The sequence below is a fragment of the Condylura cristata genome, unplaced genomic scaffold (genome assembly GCF_000260355.1).
Source record: "Condylura cristata isolate star-nosed mole 26May11 unplaced genomic scaffold, ConCri1.0 scaffold00001, whole genome shotgun sequence".
Lineage (NCBI taxonomy): Eukaryota > Metazoa > Chordata > Mammalia > Eulipotyphla > Talpidae > Condylura > Condylura cristata.
Genome location: NW_004567102.1, coordinates 74,501,281 through 74,519,354, shown reverse-complemented (window position 1 = coordinate 74,519,354; position 18,074 = coordinate 74,501,281). Strand labels below are relative to the sequence as shown.

At 33.7% G+C, this 18,074-nt stretch overlaps 1 protein-coding gene across 1 annotated transcript in view; it reads right to left on the bottom strand.

The window, feature by feature from the left end:
- The window catches only part of VTA1 (vesicle (multivesicular body) trafficking 1), a 39,966-nt gene that overhangs the window by 7,843 nt on the left and 14,049 nt on the right, over positions 1-18,074 (bottom strand). The window contains exons 2-6 of the mRNA XM_004673901.2: positions 17,274-17,368; positions 16,326-16,453; positions 15,630-15,705; positions 3,469-3,577; positions 2,146-2,319 (exon numbers count right to left, since the gene is read on the bottom strand). Of these exons, the coding sequence (XP_004673958.1) occupies positions 2,146-2,319; positions 3,469-3,577; positions 15,630-15,705; positions 16,326-16,453; positions 17,274-17,368 (582 nt within the window). The remainder of the gene's footprint in view (positions 1-2,145; positions 2,320-3,468; positions 3,578-15,629; positions 15,706-16,325; positions 16,454-17,273; positions 17,369-18,074) is intronic.

Below are 18,074 nucleotides of genomic sequence, written 5' to 3'. Positions count from 1 at the left end.
AAAAATAACAATTTCACATGGTTCAATGTACCTATCTCTCATACTATACGTATATTTTCCCTATCCTATATACATACATTGTGTCTATATTTAAAGTATATAGGAACATACACATATTTGTATATGGGAGACAGGAGAGGACTGCAGCACATGGTGCGTCACCTCTACTCGAGCTGAGACAGCTGCTTGCATGTAGTTTAGCCTGTTGTGCTACCAGGGAGGGCCCCAGAACTCTGTCTTAAGATACATTGTCTGAAACAATACCCATTTCCCACAACTTTCTTATAAGGTTGTAACCTACCCCCAAATTGTGATACTTCCTTGAAACACAAAATGATCTTTAAAAGTTCAGTAACTCGCTATTACACAGAATGATGGAGCAGGAGATCAGTGCTAAAATGACCAAATTTAATATTTCTGAAATATTAGCAATTTTGAAATATTAGCAATACTTGTAGATAACAAAGTTGAAAATTTGTGCCTTCCCTGGTGGCGCAGTGGGGTTAAAGTACATGAGAAGCAATGAGAAGCTAAAGCCACCTCAGCATGAGTTTGATCCCTGCCCCAGAGGTGACAAAGATGGCGCAGCAAACCTCTCCCGACCCGCCTGCTGCTCCCCTCAACAGTGTACTTCATCAGCTGGCCTGTCCTGCTCCCCACTCTGTCTCTGGTGAATCCTCTCACCACCCTGCACCTCTAGCCTGTACCCCAGTTCTGTATGCATAGATAAATAAATCTTTAATAAAAAAAGTAAAAAATTTAATAAAGGAGGGGAGAGACAATTAGTTGTTTATTACAATGGTGAGAACAGAAAACACAAATGATATTCAGCTCATGCAAAATAACCTAAATGGTCTGGATAGGCTGATACAGACAACTGAAAGTCAAAGTATTAATGATGTTATTAACAGCTAAGGTAGAAAATCATGGCTCCAAAGATAACTTTCATTTTATTAAGCAAATGTTTTGAAATATACGTATAGTGCTACTACAGATTATCCTTATGCTTGGATGAATGTAAAAACTGAAGAACAATTTTTGGCAAAAAAAAAAAAAATTATTTAAATGCCCTTTTATTTGGAAGTAAGGGTGATAATTTGTGAATAATACAGATATATGACAGAATATCTACCTCCAAAGCTAAAAAATATACACTGACATCGATATGACTGGACTTTAGTTCTGTTAAATCTTCTGATCCAGGAGAATAATCATACAGTGCCTCCCTGGTTGTGCAAGGGGTTAAGTCTCAGAACTATGAAGCTATCTGCAGACACTGAAGCAGGTGTTCAGCCCCTAGCCAGGGAGTTGACCCAATGGCTCAATAGATCTCTCCTGTCTCACATGTTGCTCCCCTCAGCAGTATATTTCAGTCGATCTGCCTGTTCTGCTTCCCATTCTGTATATCTCTAGTGAAGCCTCTCAATCTCCTACAGCTCTGGCCTATACCCTATCTCTTGTATGCATAAATAAACCAATCTTTTTAAAAAAAAATATAGTATCGATGTATTTAAATACAGTAAATATTACCATTTTTTTGGTCACACATTTGTATTAAAAAACAAAAGCATCAAAATCTTGTCCTCTGACTTGTATGTGACTTCACTGCTCCGGAGATTCCTTGCCTTAAAGCCTACTTTAGTCTGATGGGAAGCTCACGGGGATTACAACTGATATGAAAAAATAAACAAAATGATGTAAGAATAAAAATATATATAAAGGAAAAAAAGCCTACTTTAGTCAATGACATCCATGTTTTGTTTCCAAGGAAACAAGGGAAAAAAAAACAGTTTACTATCACAGTGGGATCCCGATTCACATGGACACTGACTGACGATACATTCATAAATCTTCTCACCTCAGTGCTATTCCTGAACACCAGTGAAGGTAAAAGAAAGAGAGAAGAAAAAAGCAGCAGCAACACAAGCAAGCATAACAAACAACATAAGGGTAGTAGTAATCAATAATACAATAATTTTGTTATACTCAAAAAACCAAAATACAACTAATATTAAAACTGTTCAAAAAACATTTAAAATGATGTTTTATGATTACCACATGAGTCCATAAAAATCACAGGTCTGATACAAATGCGGTTCTTACTTACAAAAGAAGAATTCAAGCCATTAGCCGTTAGTCCCCTACCTGTACTGTGAGGCACTTCTGCTGGTGTATTCGCTGGAGCGTGTGCGCCGGGAGGAATCTGTATTCCAGTAAAGCTGCTTGGGGCCATATTGCCTGGGTCAAATGTGGAAGCCGATGGCTGAGGTGGCTGAGTGGGCAGAGATGCTGCTCCGGCATCTTCATTTTCTTCTACATCTATTATATATTAAAAGACATATAACACATATATGCAATGTTATGCCAGGTATTTTCAAATACTGACAAATATTTTTTTATGAAGACTTGACAAACTTTCAAATGCAATTAATTCTATTTATTATAGTTGACTGATACCCAGCACTCTCAAAATTAAGTTTAACTTTTTTCTTTTCTCACAACATTCTAATTGTGACTGATAATTATGCCTTTTAAATACTCTCTAATTCTGTGATAACTCTTCAGATAGTACATTTTAAGTCCTTTAAGTCCACTCTGCATTTCATACACTTTATAAATTTTGAATTAGTAGGTTACCAGCCATTAACCTCCTTCTCAAAAAAAGAAACCTTAGATAAATTAAATACAGTATTATTTGTATAGATCGCCAGTTCCATGAAGCAATGAAGTTTGATCAGCAGTAGGAGTAACCAAGCTATAATATAGGTCAGATACTGGGGCCTCCATGGTGGCCTAGCTGTTAAGTCTCACATTGTCATCTGAGGATACCTGGCCAGGCAGCTAATCCACATGAGAGCTAACCTGTCTCACCCAGTGCTCCTCCTAGCAGCACATTACAGTAAATACACCTGTTCTGCTCCTCACGCTGTCTCTGGTGAATCCTCTCAAACCCTGCACCTCTGGTCTGTACCCCAGTTCTTCTATGCAAAAACAAATAATTGTTTTTAAAAATATATATAAATAGGATGGACAGCAGAAGTGCTAGGCTATCATCTCTCACCATCCTAAATTTATGGTTTTACGCCTAATTTTCATGGATTTTGAATTTGATAAGGGAAATAAAATTATACTGTTTCTTCCTAAAATTTTGAATAATAAACTACAAACAATTACAGTTCTTTAAAAAAAATATTTATTGGGGGGGGGGTGAGAGGAGTCACCAGAGACAGAGAGGGGAGCAGAACAGGCAGGTGTACCAAAACACAATGCTGAGGGAAGCAGAGGGTGGGTCAGGAAAGGTCTACCACACGATGCAGGTCACCTCCCAGGCAGCTTGAACTTGTGTTACAGTGGCTGCAGATAGCTTCATAGTGCTATAAAACATTTTAACCCACTGCACCACCAGGGAGGGCCTTGACCAAATTACAATTCTACTGAATCATTTTATTTGGGTACATAGATACATACCATTATCTTCTTCAATTCCAACAGGACCTGCTTGAGGAGTCTCTCCATTCTTTAAACAATTATGGATATACGTTGCCTTCCATCTTGCATACTTTCTGTGTTTTACATTCTAGAAGAAATATTTTGTATCAATTTTAGACTGCTTTAGTCAAATAAAAGTAGACATTTGTGATGACCAATATCATATTTTTGAAGGGAAATGGGTTTCTGCATGATACAGCTCTGAGACTGGCAACTTCCTTATGAGTGGTTTCTACCAACCTAAGTAGTTCAACAGATTTATGGAACACTATCTGAAAATATAGGCCCAGTTCTGTTTGATGGCTTTGTATTTTAGAAAAGGTCTACAATGGAAACACAGCATATCTTTTTAGAAAACTTGTAACTCTTAAGCATAGGACAGAACTAAGCTAAAGGAAATTAAAAATTAAATATAAAGTAACAAGAGACTGATCTATTTTCATTAAGGAAGAAATTTTGATTACTTATTCAAATTTATGAAAACCAAAGGAAAACTAAGACATGAAGTGGTTAAAGCACATGATATAAGGGTTAGCTAGGCAAACCTGACCTTTCACACTGGGGTATGCTGTTGAAAAGTTCTGGAACTCATTCCAAAAAGGTGAAAATAATATTCAAGGGTTGTCTTTAGGAGAACTGAACTGTTTCCTCATCTGTTCTACCTGGAAATTTTATGCTACATTATGTAAAATGATAAATATTCACTTTAAAAAAGTATAACAGTAAATCCTGTTAGAATTCTCAATAGGGTAGTTTTTTTAGTTTATATTTTTGATTGCTCTTTATGATGCTCACTGACAATAGCATTGTTAACTGGAGCTTCTTCAAATGCTGAACCTTCAAATCCATTCCCTACCTACTGATAAGATTCTGCATTACAAGACCCACAATGAATTCTCATGCACATTACAGTTTGAGAGAATATACAGTTTTATTATGTTGAAAACAAAAAAAAAAAAAACAACTGTAATTTGACTTTGGCAAAGATGTATACAGCATACAATCCATTTATCTGATACTTTACAGATACAACTACAGACCAATAGCACACAGACACCTAAAAAAGTTACCCACAAATTACTGAATTTGTACCATATTTAATTTCTCTGTTCTCATCAAATTAACCTCTAATATACGACATTAAAATTTTTTATATGGTGATTTATATGGAACACTATCTGAAAATATAGGCCCAGTTCTATTTGATGGAAAGGGCTACAATGGAAACACAGCAATATCTTTTTAGGAAACTTGTAACTCTTAAGCATAGGACAGAACTAAGCTATGATTATATTTTACTCATTTACAGAATTTTTTTTTTCAAAATACGTATCCACACTTAACTTCTTTACCATTCAATTCACTCCAGGGACAAAAAAGTTTCTTTTCAGCGTAAGCCTAAACTTAACATTCATTCTCAACATACATTTTCAGTTTAAGCCTAAACTTAACATTCATTCTCAACATACAAAAGGGAGAAAAAAAGAAAGCAACTGATATGTGCATGCTTTTCAATGGTAGGGAGCCCACAAAGGCCAGCTGCTATTTCATGTCTGTAGTTCATATGGTTAGCTGCTCTTGCAAATGTCATCAATAGCCTACTTCACACTGGCAGTATGTTTGGAAATTTCTAGTATTGACAGCTATGTAACAGCCGCAATATCAGCTTTTTCTTCCTCTCCTTTTATTCACTGAAAACAACAAAAGCCCATGCAAAACACTGGCTTTTCCAGATTAGCTTGACTTTTTAAAAATCCTGGACAACTGGATTAAAGGCCCACAAAGGCTGGATTACTATCAGACTTGGGCTTGTGTGTATACCTGAATATAGCATCTGTTATATGGTATTAAAAAATGTTTATTATAGCTTGTATGCCAACAACTTAACTTGAAGGCTATTACTTACTTCAAATTTCCAACAACTTATAGTGCGCCTCTTTTGGAGAAAACCTAAGATGCAATTAATTAAGCATGTGCTTAGGCTCAGTAAACCTCCCATTAATAAAGAGCTTCTGTTAGGCAACACTGGAGATACAAATCAATATATACATGATGTCTGCCCTTAGGAAGCTGATTATCTCGCTATGAGTATAGAATTAAAATAGAAAAAAATACTATAATAATGCTAAATGGGATAAACTTCCAGGCATAAAATAAATGCCAGGGGGATGTATAGTACATCCCGGTAATTACAGTTAATGACCCTGTTGCATATTTGAAAGTTGCTATGAAATTATATCTTAAAAGTTCTCGTCATAAGAAAAAGAATTGTAACTGTATGTGGTAACAGATGCTAGCAAACTTACTGTAGTGATCATACCACAATATATACTAATACCAAATCATTACTTGGGCACTAAAACTAATAAAATGTTATATGTACTAATAGAAAAAGTTGTATAAAGTATAGTAGATAGTATTAAATTCAATTCTTATAGTAAGCACATGGAAATGTTCAGACTAAATAACTGGTAAAGTTAATAGTACTTTAGTTTGGACTTGATGTATATGTTATGAAAATGTAAAAAGTAGTGGTAAAACTAACTCTCCTGAAGAGGAAAGATATAAGCAAAGTCAGAAAATCAAAAATAAAGTGTGTGGATAATGACAGTAAAGAAATCAGTTTGCTGTGGGTAGATGCTACACACTAGAGACTAGCTGGATAAGTAAGATAGGCTATAAGTCTGAGACTAGAGTACGGTAGAAATTATAAAACACTGTCTCCTATTTTTATCTCTCACGGGGTCCTCTCACTAGCCTTGAAATATAGGCAGGATATGTACTCACACTGAGACTCAGACACATGAAAGACACTAAACAGAATTTAAAGTGACATTTAAGACCTTCCACATTTAAAGTGGCATTAAGACCTTCCACATTGAAGTGGACACTGCTTCAGTCTCATTTCCCTCAGTTCAGATGTTCTCCTTTACCTGCTCTGGTTTCATTTTCTGTCAAGTGTCTTCTTCTCTTAAGCTTAGTTCAAATTGTCATTCTTATGAAACTCCTGATTTCCAGCAAGCCAACAGTTATTTAGGTTGTTTAACAGCTACCCTCCCTCCACTGCCCAAATCAGGGACTAAGCTAGGCTTGGGGAAAGAGGTGAACTAGGTAGGCATGACTTTCTGAGTGTTCAGTGTGAGAACTGGGCACTAACTTCCATTACTAAATGTTGCACATGTATTAGCTGTGTCTTTCTCTTTAATCCCATCAACACAGGGAGCAAGAAATAGTAATACAAAAGTAAAGTAATTCACATGCAGTCTTACTGTTTACCAGTGATGCTAGCTATTCAATTTAGGGCTTTCTTGGTAAGCTATAATTAGTATACATAATTTACAATTTAGATAGGAATAAAAAGAATTGAGGGAAAATGGTCTTTGAAAGTTCAGCTATTTAATGTATGGTAGTACAGGATATATTCGCAAGATAAACTGAGGACTGCTGAGAGTAAATGAATAATTTGCTTTTGAAAATTTAACTTTACTTCTTTGGAAAATTTGAAAAGAGGACAAGATTTTCTTTGGTCTGCAACAATCTAGTACTACAAAGACTTGACTGGTTAAGTTGTAATGGAAGGACTTTGAAAGATTCTGACACTCCTAATTTTATAGTATGGATAGTATAGAGACAATAAAACTATTTTTGCTGTTTCATTAGTATGTACAACTTAAAAAACATTATGCTAACCTGAAATGGGTTCCTTTTGGCACAATAAATTTAAATTATTTTCTCCAAATCAGGTAATCAATACAATTTGATTTTTATTCACTATTGCCATGATAACCCTGCAAACAGGTACTTATAATACTTAGCATAGCGTTGGTAGTTGTTAATGCAAAATGAATTTTTTTTTAAAGATTTATTTATTTATGCATACAGCGCTGGGGTACAGGCCAGAGGTGCAGGGGCAGTGAGAGGATTCACCAGAGACAGAGTGGAGAGTAGAACAGGCAGACCAAGTATACTGCTGAAGGGAGCAGCGGGTGGGTCAGGAGAGGTCTGCCACACCATGTGGGTCACCATGTGGGTGCTGAAGTGGCTTTAGCTTCTTAGTGCTGTGCTTTTAGCCTGCTGTGTCACCAGGGAGGGCCCCAAATTTTGTTTTATAATTATTTTCATTAAAGTAAGAATGCTAGGTTAAATAATATTTTAAGAGGAAAATTTCAAGGTGTCAGTATTTTTGAAATCTTTTAACTTCATCTGGCTGATTAGACATCCTTTCTGGGAAACAGTAATTACAAAAAAGAACTTTTACTTTTGTCCTTGGCCTCTAAGTTCCTGTTTTGAAACTGGACTGCTGAGAATCACTGATGACTGCAAATTCTGGCCACTATAGTCCAGCACCAGTAAATAAGAATTTACTTTAATTTGTATATCATTTTTATTTGCTACAATGAAGAGTGGTTAACATAGCTAGAGCAGGGATTCTTAAACTGGTACATATAAAATTTACAAGAGAATGTCACAAAAAAACAATTCTTGGCCCAAACTACAGAAAATCCTATACACATCATTGTCTATTAGTACAGCAAATAGGCACCCTTACAAAGAATGCTTTAGAGTAGCTGCTGTTAATTCTTCTACTTGGGGATTTTTTTCTTGATCTCATGCACTCAAGTTTTATTCCCAATATACACTAAAACTGCTTTATAGCTGCCACTGGGTCATAGAGGTCACTTCTCTTTAAACCCAAGGCTTAGAAGTCTTCCTAATTGACCCTATCAGAACAGAAAGTTGATTACTTCCTCCTCTTTGACCTCTTTTCACTTGGTTTCCTGACTACCAGGGTCTTCTGGTTTCCCTGGTCTCATCAGGCACTCTTTCTCCATTCTTTCATCAATTTGTTCCCATTTCCAGAGTAGTGAACACTGCAGACTTCAGTTTTGGATTGAAGTTTCAATTTTCTATTTTAATACTTTACCTGATGAGCTCATCTAGTCTAGTTGCTTTAAATTAAACCTCTTGCTGCCAACTTTCAAATTCTTATGTTCTGCTCAGACCTCTTTTATGAACTACTGGACTTAAATATCCTACTCAATAATTCATTTGTATGTTTGATAGTTTAAAACCTACAAAACTCCAAAACACTTCTGATCTTACCTCACTAAATTTCTTCCTCCACATTAAGGAAACAATACTCCTGTAGTTGTTGATGTCTAAACCTTTGAAGTCAGCTTTGAGTCATCTCTTTCTCTCACTCTTTACATTTAAAATATATCAAGACTCCAACCATTTCACACCAAGCTCTGCACCACAAATTCTGCTAGATCATCATTACCTGGACTTGATGGGTCTCCAAGTTCCAACTTTGCCCATTACAATGAAAGGAAAAATACTTTAAAAATACCAGTCAAAGCCCATCAATTCTGTTTGAACTCTTTTTCTCAGTCACTGTTTTCAGTCACATTGTCTCTCTCGCTATTTTCTAGAGCTAATGAATATGTAGCACTTTCTCAACTCTGTACCTGATTAATTCCCTTCAAGTTTTACTAAAGTTGCCTTCTTAGTAAGGCCTTCCCCAAATCGTTATCTCCATCAGGAATTTCTCCAGAATCATTAACATACAACTACATAATTACAACTTGTTAGAGAAAATAACTTGCCTGTTAATTTGTTTATTGTCTGTCTCCATTAAAGGAATGTAGTTCTCCCAAATAAAGGGATTTTATTTATTGCTGTATGACTAGACCTACAACTGTGCTTCATACACAGTAGAGCTTACCTGATGTTTGGTGAGTGAACAGACAATATATAGTGGAATTCATGCTTTTTTTTTGTTTGTTTTTTGTTTTTTAAATCAAGTACCAAATGATTCTAAAGCTAGCTACCCTGGAACCACACTATGAAAAACACTGGGCTGGAATAAAACATTTTTTGCTAATGAATAAATATGAGTACTAAACTTGAGTACACACTTTGACTCAGGCTTGTACAACTGAGTAAGTCTATGAAGCCTTCCAAAGTATATGAAAAATATACATAGGGGCCTGGGAGAGAATTCATAGCTTTTATAACATTTTCAAAACAGTGATTTATAAAAGATTAATAATCCCTAACTTGGTGGTTACATCATAGATAATACATCCATACTTATTGTCCTTTAATTCTTTCAAATATACAAAGAACAAGTCCACTGCATAACTGCCAGGGACACTGGAGACAATACAAAGAGAAATGCCCACGAAACATATATTAAACATATGTATCATTACAATAACTCAAAAATTAAGTTAATCACAGATTACATGCATTTCCTGGTGGGCATTTATTCAGCCATTTCCCCCCTATTTTTCAAAGCAGCTAAAATTTCATAAAACAAGTTTTAAAGCAGAGAGCAAAATTATACTGAAAAAAAGTCATAATTTAACACACACTCTATTTTCATAATAATATTTAGAATGTATATTCCAATTAGTTAAAAGACTTCCAAAGAAGATGTGTATTTTAACTGCATAACACTTAATCCACTAGGATAAAAAAATGAACCAATGTTCTATTTTGAAAAAATACATAGTTCTATGAATTTTTAAATTTTTTATAAAACTGGAAGTTTAAGAAAATATAAAATAGTCTCATAGATACCTTTTACTTAGATTCCCCAACTGTTTAAATTCTTCTATATTTGTTTTAGTAGCTGTTTATATACACAGACATATATATTGCTTAATATAAACAATCTGTTTCTAAATATGCATTTTTTCAATACTATGTAAGATAAGTTGGGAGTCACTGTGCCCCTTATCCTTTCACTGACCAAGGATAATTCATACATAATAATTATGAAAATCAGGAAATTTATTGTTTATTAAAATTCTGTCTAATCCACATTTGGAGTAAATTTTGTCAATTGTGTCAGGAATGTCCTGTGTAGTTATTGTTCTTCTGGGTCCAAATCTAATTTAAGAAGCACAGACTTTTTTTAAAGATTTATTTTATTTATGCATTCAGAACTGGGGAACAGGCCAGAGGTGCAGGGGCAGTGAGAGACAACTGGGGAACAGAACAGGTCAACTGACAAAGTACACTGCTGAGGGGAGCAGTGGGCAGAGTCAGGAGAGGTTTGCTGGGTCATGTGGATCACCTGCGGGGTGGGGATCAAACTCATGCTGAAGTGGCTGTAGCTTCTTAGTGCTGTGCTTTAACCTGTTATGCCACCAGAGAGGGTCCTTAGTCTTTATTTAAAAAAAGATTTATTTATTTATTTCTGCATATAAAAACTGGAGTGTAGGCTACAAGTGGTAAGAAGATTCCCCAGGCACAGAGTGGATGTTCCATGATTATATGAACTTTTCATTCTGACATGAGAACAAAGCTCAACATCATCTGATACCTTCCCTGACCTAGTCCTACATTTAGCCTTTTCTATCAGTACCCTTGCATTTTTAAAGGCAACAAGAAAATCGGGTATTAGGTATACTGACTGCGACTACTGCATCATTATTACTTCTAAGTCTTTTTGGTATAAAGTATATATAGAAACAAAACTTTTATGTTGTTGTACATACAACTATGTATAGATGTGGCATGTACATAAGTATAAGCATGTATTATGCATGAACATAGCATCTATGTATATATCACCTATACTTTACATGTACAACTGATGCCTGAACATGGGAGTTGTTCAAATAAGTATATAACTTCTGATTCCTACAAAACTTAACTATTAAAAGCCTACTATTAACTAGAAGTATTACCAAAATAAACAGATAACACATATTTTGTATGGTATGTGTATTATATACTGTATTCTTCTAATAAAATGAGCTAGAGATAAGAAAATGTGAAGAAAATCTAAGGAAGAGAAAATACATGTATAATACTGTACTGTTTCAATACTGTAAGTTTATATTGTTTACAAGATGAATTCTCTATCAGCGTGATTATACTGACAGATATAGATGGTATACATATTATTACTTTTAATGTACTGAAAAAGTCTGCATATATGTATGTGTTCAGTAGAATTCTATGGCAATAGATCTATGTATTTTGCTCTTTTTATCTAATATATTTAAAGGTATGAATAGGGACATGTCCAATCAAACAACATAACATGGCCTATTTTCTCCCATTCTGTATTTTCATTTCTTTTCCCAAGGTAAGAAACCTGGTTCTCTCAATACATTTACCCTACTTCCTGAATCCTAAAATAGAGTACACAGGTTTAAATTTGCCAATACCAAGAAAACCAAACCCTATAAAACAATATTCAACTTTCTGGGCAGTAAAATTGATGTATCCTGAGATGCATAAATATGCAGAGTGTAATTTGATGAGTTTTGACAAAAAGCAACATCTGTGTAAATCATATTCCTATAAAATATAACATTTCTAATTTTCCTTCTATATAAACTTCCCTACTACATAAAAATTTATTCTTTTCCTTTATTTTTTACTAAAATAAGCTTGCCTACTGTAGTACTTTAAATGGAGGGAAACATAAAACCTTCAGTCTTTGAACCTCCTTTTGCTCAACACAGTATCTATCAGCTCCATGCATTTGTAGGGTGTGTCAGCAGTCTGAGCAACAACAGTTTACCTATCAATTTCTCTTTGGACATCTGGGTTGTTTCCACCTTTGGGCCTATTATGAATAAAGTTCCTCTAAGAACTCTTGAACAAGTCTTTTTCTGGACATATGTTTTCATTTCTCTTGGATAAACAGCAAGGAGGACTTGCTGGGTGAAAGTGTATGTTTAACTTCATAAAAACCTGCCAAATCTTTTCCCAAAGTGGTTTTAACATCTAACATTTCCACCAAGCAATGCATGAAAGCTCTTGTTTTTTACATCTTGGCCAATTATTTGAAGAGACTGATCTATTCATTTTATAGTTTTGTTTTTTTAAACTGATCACCTTATTTCCAAGTGTGATTAAGAGTTTTTCTATATTTTTATTTCTATCAAATTTTGTTTCAAATATTTAGGAACACTTATTAGACTGCAAAGGTAATCTCAGGTAAATTAGGTTTGTATAGTCTATAACCTAATGTTACAGTGCCTTCTTTAGGAAGTGATGCATTTATCACTACGAAATGCTCCATTTTAATTCCAATAACACATTATCATAAAGTCTATTTGTTTTACTTTTAATACGGTTACCAGGGATTTTATTTATTATTTATACATAATATTTTTGCATTTTCCAAATACATGTGTCTTTGTAATTAAATGTCTCTCAAACTGCAGACGGTCGATCTTGCTTTTTTTTTTTTTTGACTTATTCTGTAAATCTCTACTTTTATATAGGCGTGTTAATCCACTTATTTTTACCATAGGTACTGTAAGCTGTAGTTGGGCCTAAAACTTACTATTTGTTTTACATTAGTTCCATCTGCGGTTGTTTCCCTCTTTCCTTTTCCTACCATTTTTTACTTTACCAATATAACTGTATAGTTATAACTTTTAGTTAAATAGGCATAAGTCTTTTAAAGAAATGAAAAATATAGCTCTGCATTTCAATCTTTCCTGTAAATTCAAGTTTCTAACACAGATCTTTTTTCTTTGGTCGGCAAAATGTCCTTTTTTAGCAATGAGTTAAGCTGCCTGAAAATGTCTTTCATTTTACCTTACTTGTTAAGGATAGCTTTGCTATATATAGAATTCACTCTAGACAGCTGTTGGCTTGTTTTCTCTTCTAGTTTCTTAACTATGTCAATTTCATTATCTTCCAGCTGACACTTTTTTGAAAAATGAGAAGTCAACAAGGTAACCCTCTTGTTACTTTGCACAAAACGGCATGGTTCCTAAGACTGCTCAGTCAGGATTGTCTCTTGCATCACTGAACTTCACTAGTTTGAGCATGAGTTCTCAGTTATGATTTTCTTTGGCTTTATTTTACTTGGCGTTCTCTTACGTTTTAGATCTAAAACTGCTTTTTCAACCATTTTGGAAAATCTACAGTCCTTATTTTTTCAAATATATTTTCCTCCCTATTCTTTTTTTGGGAATCTAATTACACATGTTGGAACTCCAAATACAGAAGTAGTAATATATTATACCTATTTATTTCTGAATAAATTCATCTTAATTATTTAATTAAGCTTAAGTTTAGGATAGCTTCCATTACACATTTCATTTATTTGCTGACATCCTCTCTAAATTTACTCTGTAACATTATCAAGAAATAATAAAAACAAGAAAGAAATAATTCTTTTAAAATGTCTACTTCACGTTAGTACTACGCTAAAAGATTTACATCCATTTTTCTCATTTGAAGTCCAGGACAACTTGAGAAGCAAGTATATTTCAATTTTTTTTCATCTTAGGGATGTAGAACAAGCAAATAACCTACCCAGAGTCAGAATTAAGGTCTGGTATGGAGCTCTGAGTCTACTACCCACAGTATTCTTAATTATTAATACCACATTATGTTAACCTTGCCTGCAAAAATATTCCATTTGTTCAGAAATAACTGAATATTAGATGCAAAGCACTGTTCTTGGCAATTATTATACAAAAGTGAATACAAGAAATATAGAGTTCTTTCTCCAGGAAGAGAGATCCTACTACCCTCATTATTTCCTACTTACTATTGTAACTTAAGATAAAAACCTCCAGTGAACAATAAGAGCACAAAAACATAAGGAATGGTATGGAACACACGCTTTTGCCATTAGATTATCTTAGACATCAAGGAGAACCAACGAGAGGACCAAAATTGCTTACTACCTGCTTATCTGTATTGCTAAGAGCTGGTAAAGTCATAATTAAAAGTATACTCTTCTCTAGTCCACTCACCTGGAAAATTTTGTTAGTTATTAAACATTTTAAACCATGGTTCTGAAAAACCTAGATCTTAGTAATAACAATGAAGATGTCATTTCCAGAAATGGAAAATCATGGAACAAAACCAACTATGAAAGCAAAAGATAATCTATAACAGGGTTGATCAAAATGGCTGGCTTGACAATTTCAGCCAATTTGATTGATATTTCACTTAAGCCTTGTTGGCTGAAATTATATAGCTAATGGTGAAGTCAGTTCAACAGCCATATGCTGTCTAATAATGGATATGAGAAACATTAATATTGTGTGTAAAACAAATTATAAATTTTAATGGACACACACACACACAATTTGTCAGAGGTACTTTGCATATGAACTTTGCATATTATAACTGATAGGTAAGTTAGTCATCTCACAGATATATTATCCTTTGTTTTGACTGAAAAGTTAATATGAAAAGTTCATCACAGAAAGAAATGTTCTTCATATATTCAAGACACTATGCCTCTATCAGTTTTATCTGTAGCTCTTTATTCTTCTTTCTTTTTACATTACTATCTCCCCTCTCAGGAAACAAATCTTCCACAGTGATGGTAAGGAGTATGACAGTGGAGAAAAAATAAAAATAACACTAACTTCACAGCAATGACCCTGTCACTTAGCCACAATTTGCTCATATATAAATGAGTATGTACACTCTGGTTATCTAGAAAAAATATTGATAAAACATCTATAATGTTTCTCATAAAAGTATCAAATTCTAATATATTTTACAACAGAAACAAATTAGAAACAATGTTTCTGATTAAACTGAAATAGGAAAAAAAAAATCCTAAAATATCTGCCTTCAGTGCTTCCCTGGTGGTGCATAGTCAAAGCCATAGACTATCCAGCTGTACTCAGCCACTGCTGTATGAGTTCCATCTCCAACCACAGAGATGATCCACATGTCACAGCAGACCTCTCCTGTCTCACCCGCTGCTCCCCTCAGCAGTGTATTCCAGTAGATCTGTCTGTTCTGCTCTGTTTTTAGTGAATCTTCTCATACTCAGCACCTCTGGTCTATACATTCCAGTTCTTGTGTACACAAATAAATAAATCTTAAAAAAAAAAAAAAGACTTCTTCCAGAATGTTTACCAAATAACAGTGCAGAAATTTAATAGCATATGGGATCAGTAATACTAAAACACTTAATAAAATTAAACTACAAACTTGGTTTGCTCAATTCAGCAGTCACACATCTGCTATAGTTAAGAACTTGCTACAAAAAATAACATACATTATGAAAAACTATTTCAACCTTTGTATTTTTACATTTTAAAATGTGATATGCTGCTCTAATCAAAGCTGAGTAAATAGCAACAATATTGATCTTCAGATATAAACAATAAAGAATATGAACTTACTTCATCAGTGAGCTCTCCAAACACTGTTATGACATCTATTAAAAGACTTGCAGTATAGAAGGACTTAATCATGTTTCTAGAAGAGACAAGAGTGCTGGTCTAGTTTAAATGAAAACTGTAAGATGTAATATTAGTCATGTAGTTATAAGCAAAAATTCCAATGTTTATAAGTACTCTGTAATTAACGTTTTAAATAAAATCAGCTTTCAAGAACACATTGGAGCTCCTTTTATAATCTTCTTAGAAGTAACACATATATAGGTAAATATGTTACAGTAAAGGTTCATGGTGTACTTCTGACTTTAGACATGTAATTACGGTATTACCTGAACCCACATCAATCCACGTATACATATGACAAATCAGTTGAATTAGCAGGTTGAATAAGGCTGGTTTTAGATAAAATCAACCCTGATATTCTATTAAATATCCAAGAATGGCTAGTTAAGGAGTATTTACTGAAAAATGAATCTGGCCTGGGTAATTTCACTAGACAGAATTACACTTGTAGCCCAAAATCATTCAGATTCTACAAGTAATTTAAGAAAAAAATATAAATCATTAGTTGGGGAGTTAGAAAGTATTCCACACAAATAGAGTAATTCTGGTTATTATTTTAATGAAATTACGTATGTGATACATAAAATGTTTTATAATTAAACATGTACTTTTTGATTTCCTTCTTTATTTACTTACTTATGAAATCGCCCAGCTCGATCTTCATTATCTGCATACAAAAACATTTTCAGTGCATAGTTCTCCAAATGGGCACAACCAACTATTTCTTGAGTGACAGCTTCATTATCGCCCAACTGTTTCTTAAGCTAAAATAAAACCAAAGTTTATTGCTTTTAACTCACAAAACTATATGCTTAAGTACAAATAATTCCAATGATCATTTCAAGTAAATTATTTTACATTCATTTCTATAAATATGTATCAATGGAGTCTTATAAAAAGAGTTCCTATTGCAGTCCCAAGATATTTAAAACAAAATTCGACATTTACACAGTTTTAATGAAATACACTCCTGATGTTTTAAAAGTATAATTTAGCTCTAAAAATAAAAATAACCAAGGATAAACAGATAACACATTCAGGTACATGCACATGTAAAGCATCTAAAAAATATTTCCAAATAATGTATTAATTAGAAGTAGGAAATTCAATCCTAATCATATCTAATGGAAAGATTTAACTTATTCCATTTCCTCTATCAAATTTATATATAAAGATTAGAAGGCTCATTACATTTTAAATTATATCACTATCTCATAGAGCACAATAAAAAAAGATATAACTAAGGTATATTATGGCAAACTTAGCATGTGATTATGGAATCTTTTAAATTTGTAGCTATGTATCTCAAATTCCAAAGTTTGTCACTTGTGAAAGGATGACCCAAAGGTCATCTACGGTAACATGGAATGAGACATAATATATGCAATGACACTGGAATCTAATTTATGCTTACAACTCTCTTAGCAGTATGATATAAATAAAAATTTGTGTCTAATTTTTTTATCAGCTACAATGATGCTGACTGCTGCCAAGGGAAACAACTAACATAATACACACATGCATAGATAAAGTAAAATGGCACTTTAAGCATTTATCACAAAATAAATTATCAGATGTACTTACAGCTTCTAACTGATCCATTAGCTTTGATAAAAATTTACGACATTCAGGAGTTTTACTGTCAATTTTCATTCCTGTTTGCATCGAGTATAAACGACCTATAAAGAAAAGAAAAAAATGTTGGATTGGATTGGCTGTCACTGTGCTCATGAGCTATAGTTTAACAAAAGAAAATCATGTTTGGCTATTTCCCGTGTGCAGAAAACCATGTAGAAGGTAAAATTGACGTATCTTTGTATAAAGGTTGTTTAATTTTTGAATTTTAGTGAATATTAATGTTAAAAAAAGTTAAATGTTAAAAATGTTTGAATGTTAAAAAAATGTGATATGAGAAATTTCATTTTTTTAACATCTTCTCCATGAAAAAATGTTAAAGTAGGTTTTTTCTATTAAATCATTTAAATTTCAATGAATTTAGGGATTAAAATTTTTATTTGCCTACTTACAAATATAAAGAACAACAAAAAAATCCAAAGAGTAAAAGCAAATCATAATGATCACAAATTTTTATTAAATGTTTTCTTTTGATACATTTTAAAAGTTATTTATTTATACATACAAAAAATGGGGTACAGGCCAGAGGTGCAGGGGTGTGAGAGGACTCACCAGTGACAGAGTGGGGAGCAGAAGAGGCAGACTGACCGAAAATACACTGCTGAGGGGAGCAGCAGGTATGACAGGAGAGGCCTGGCTGGGGATAGAACTCATGCTGCAGAGGCTGTGGATAACTTCATAGTACTGTGCTTTAATCCCATGCACCACCAGGGAGGCCCTTTTTTGGATATTTATATGTTAAAAAATAGT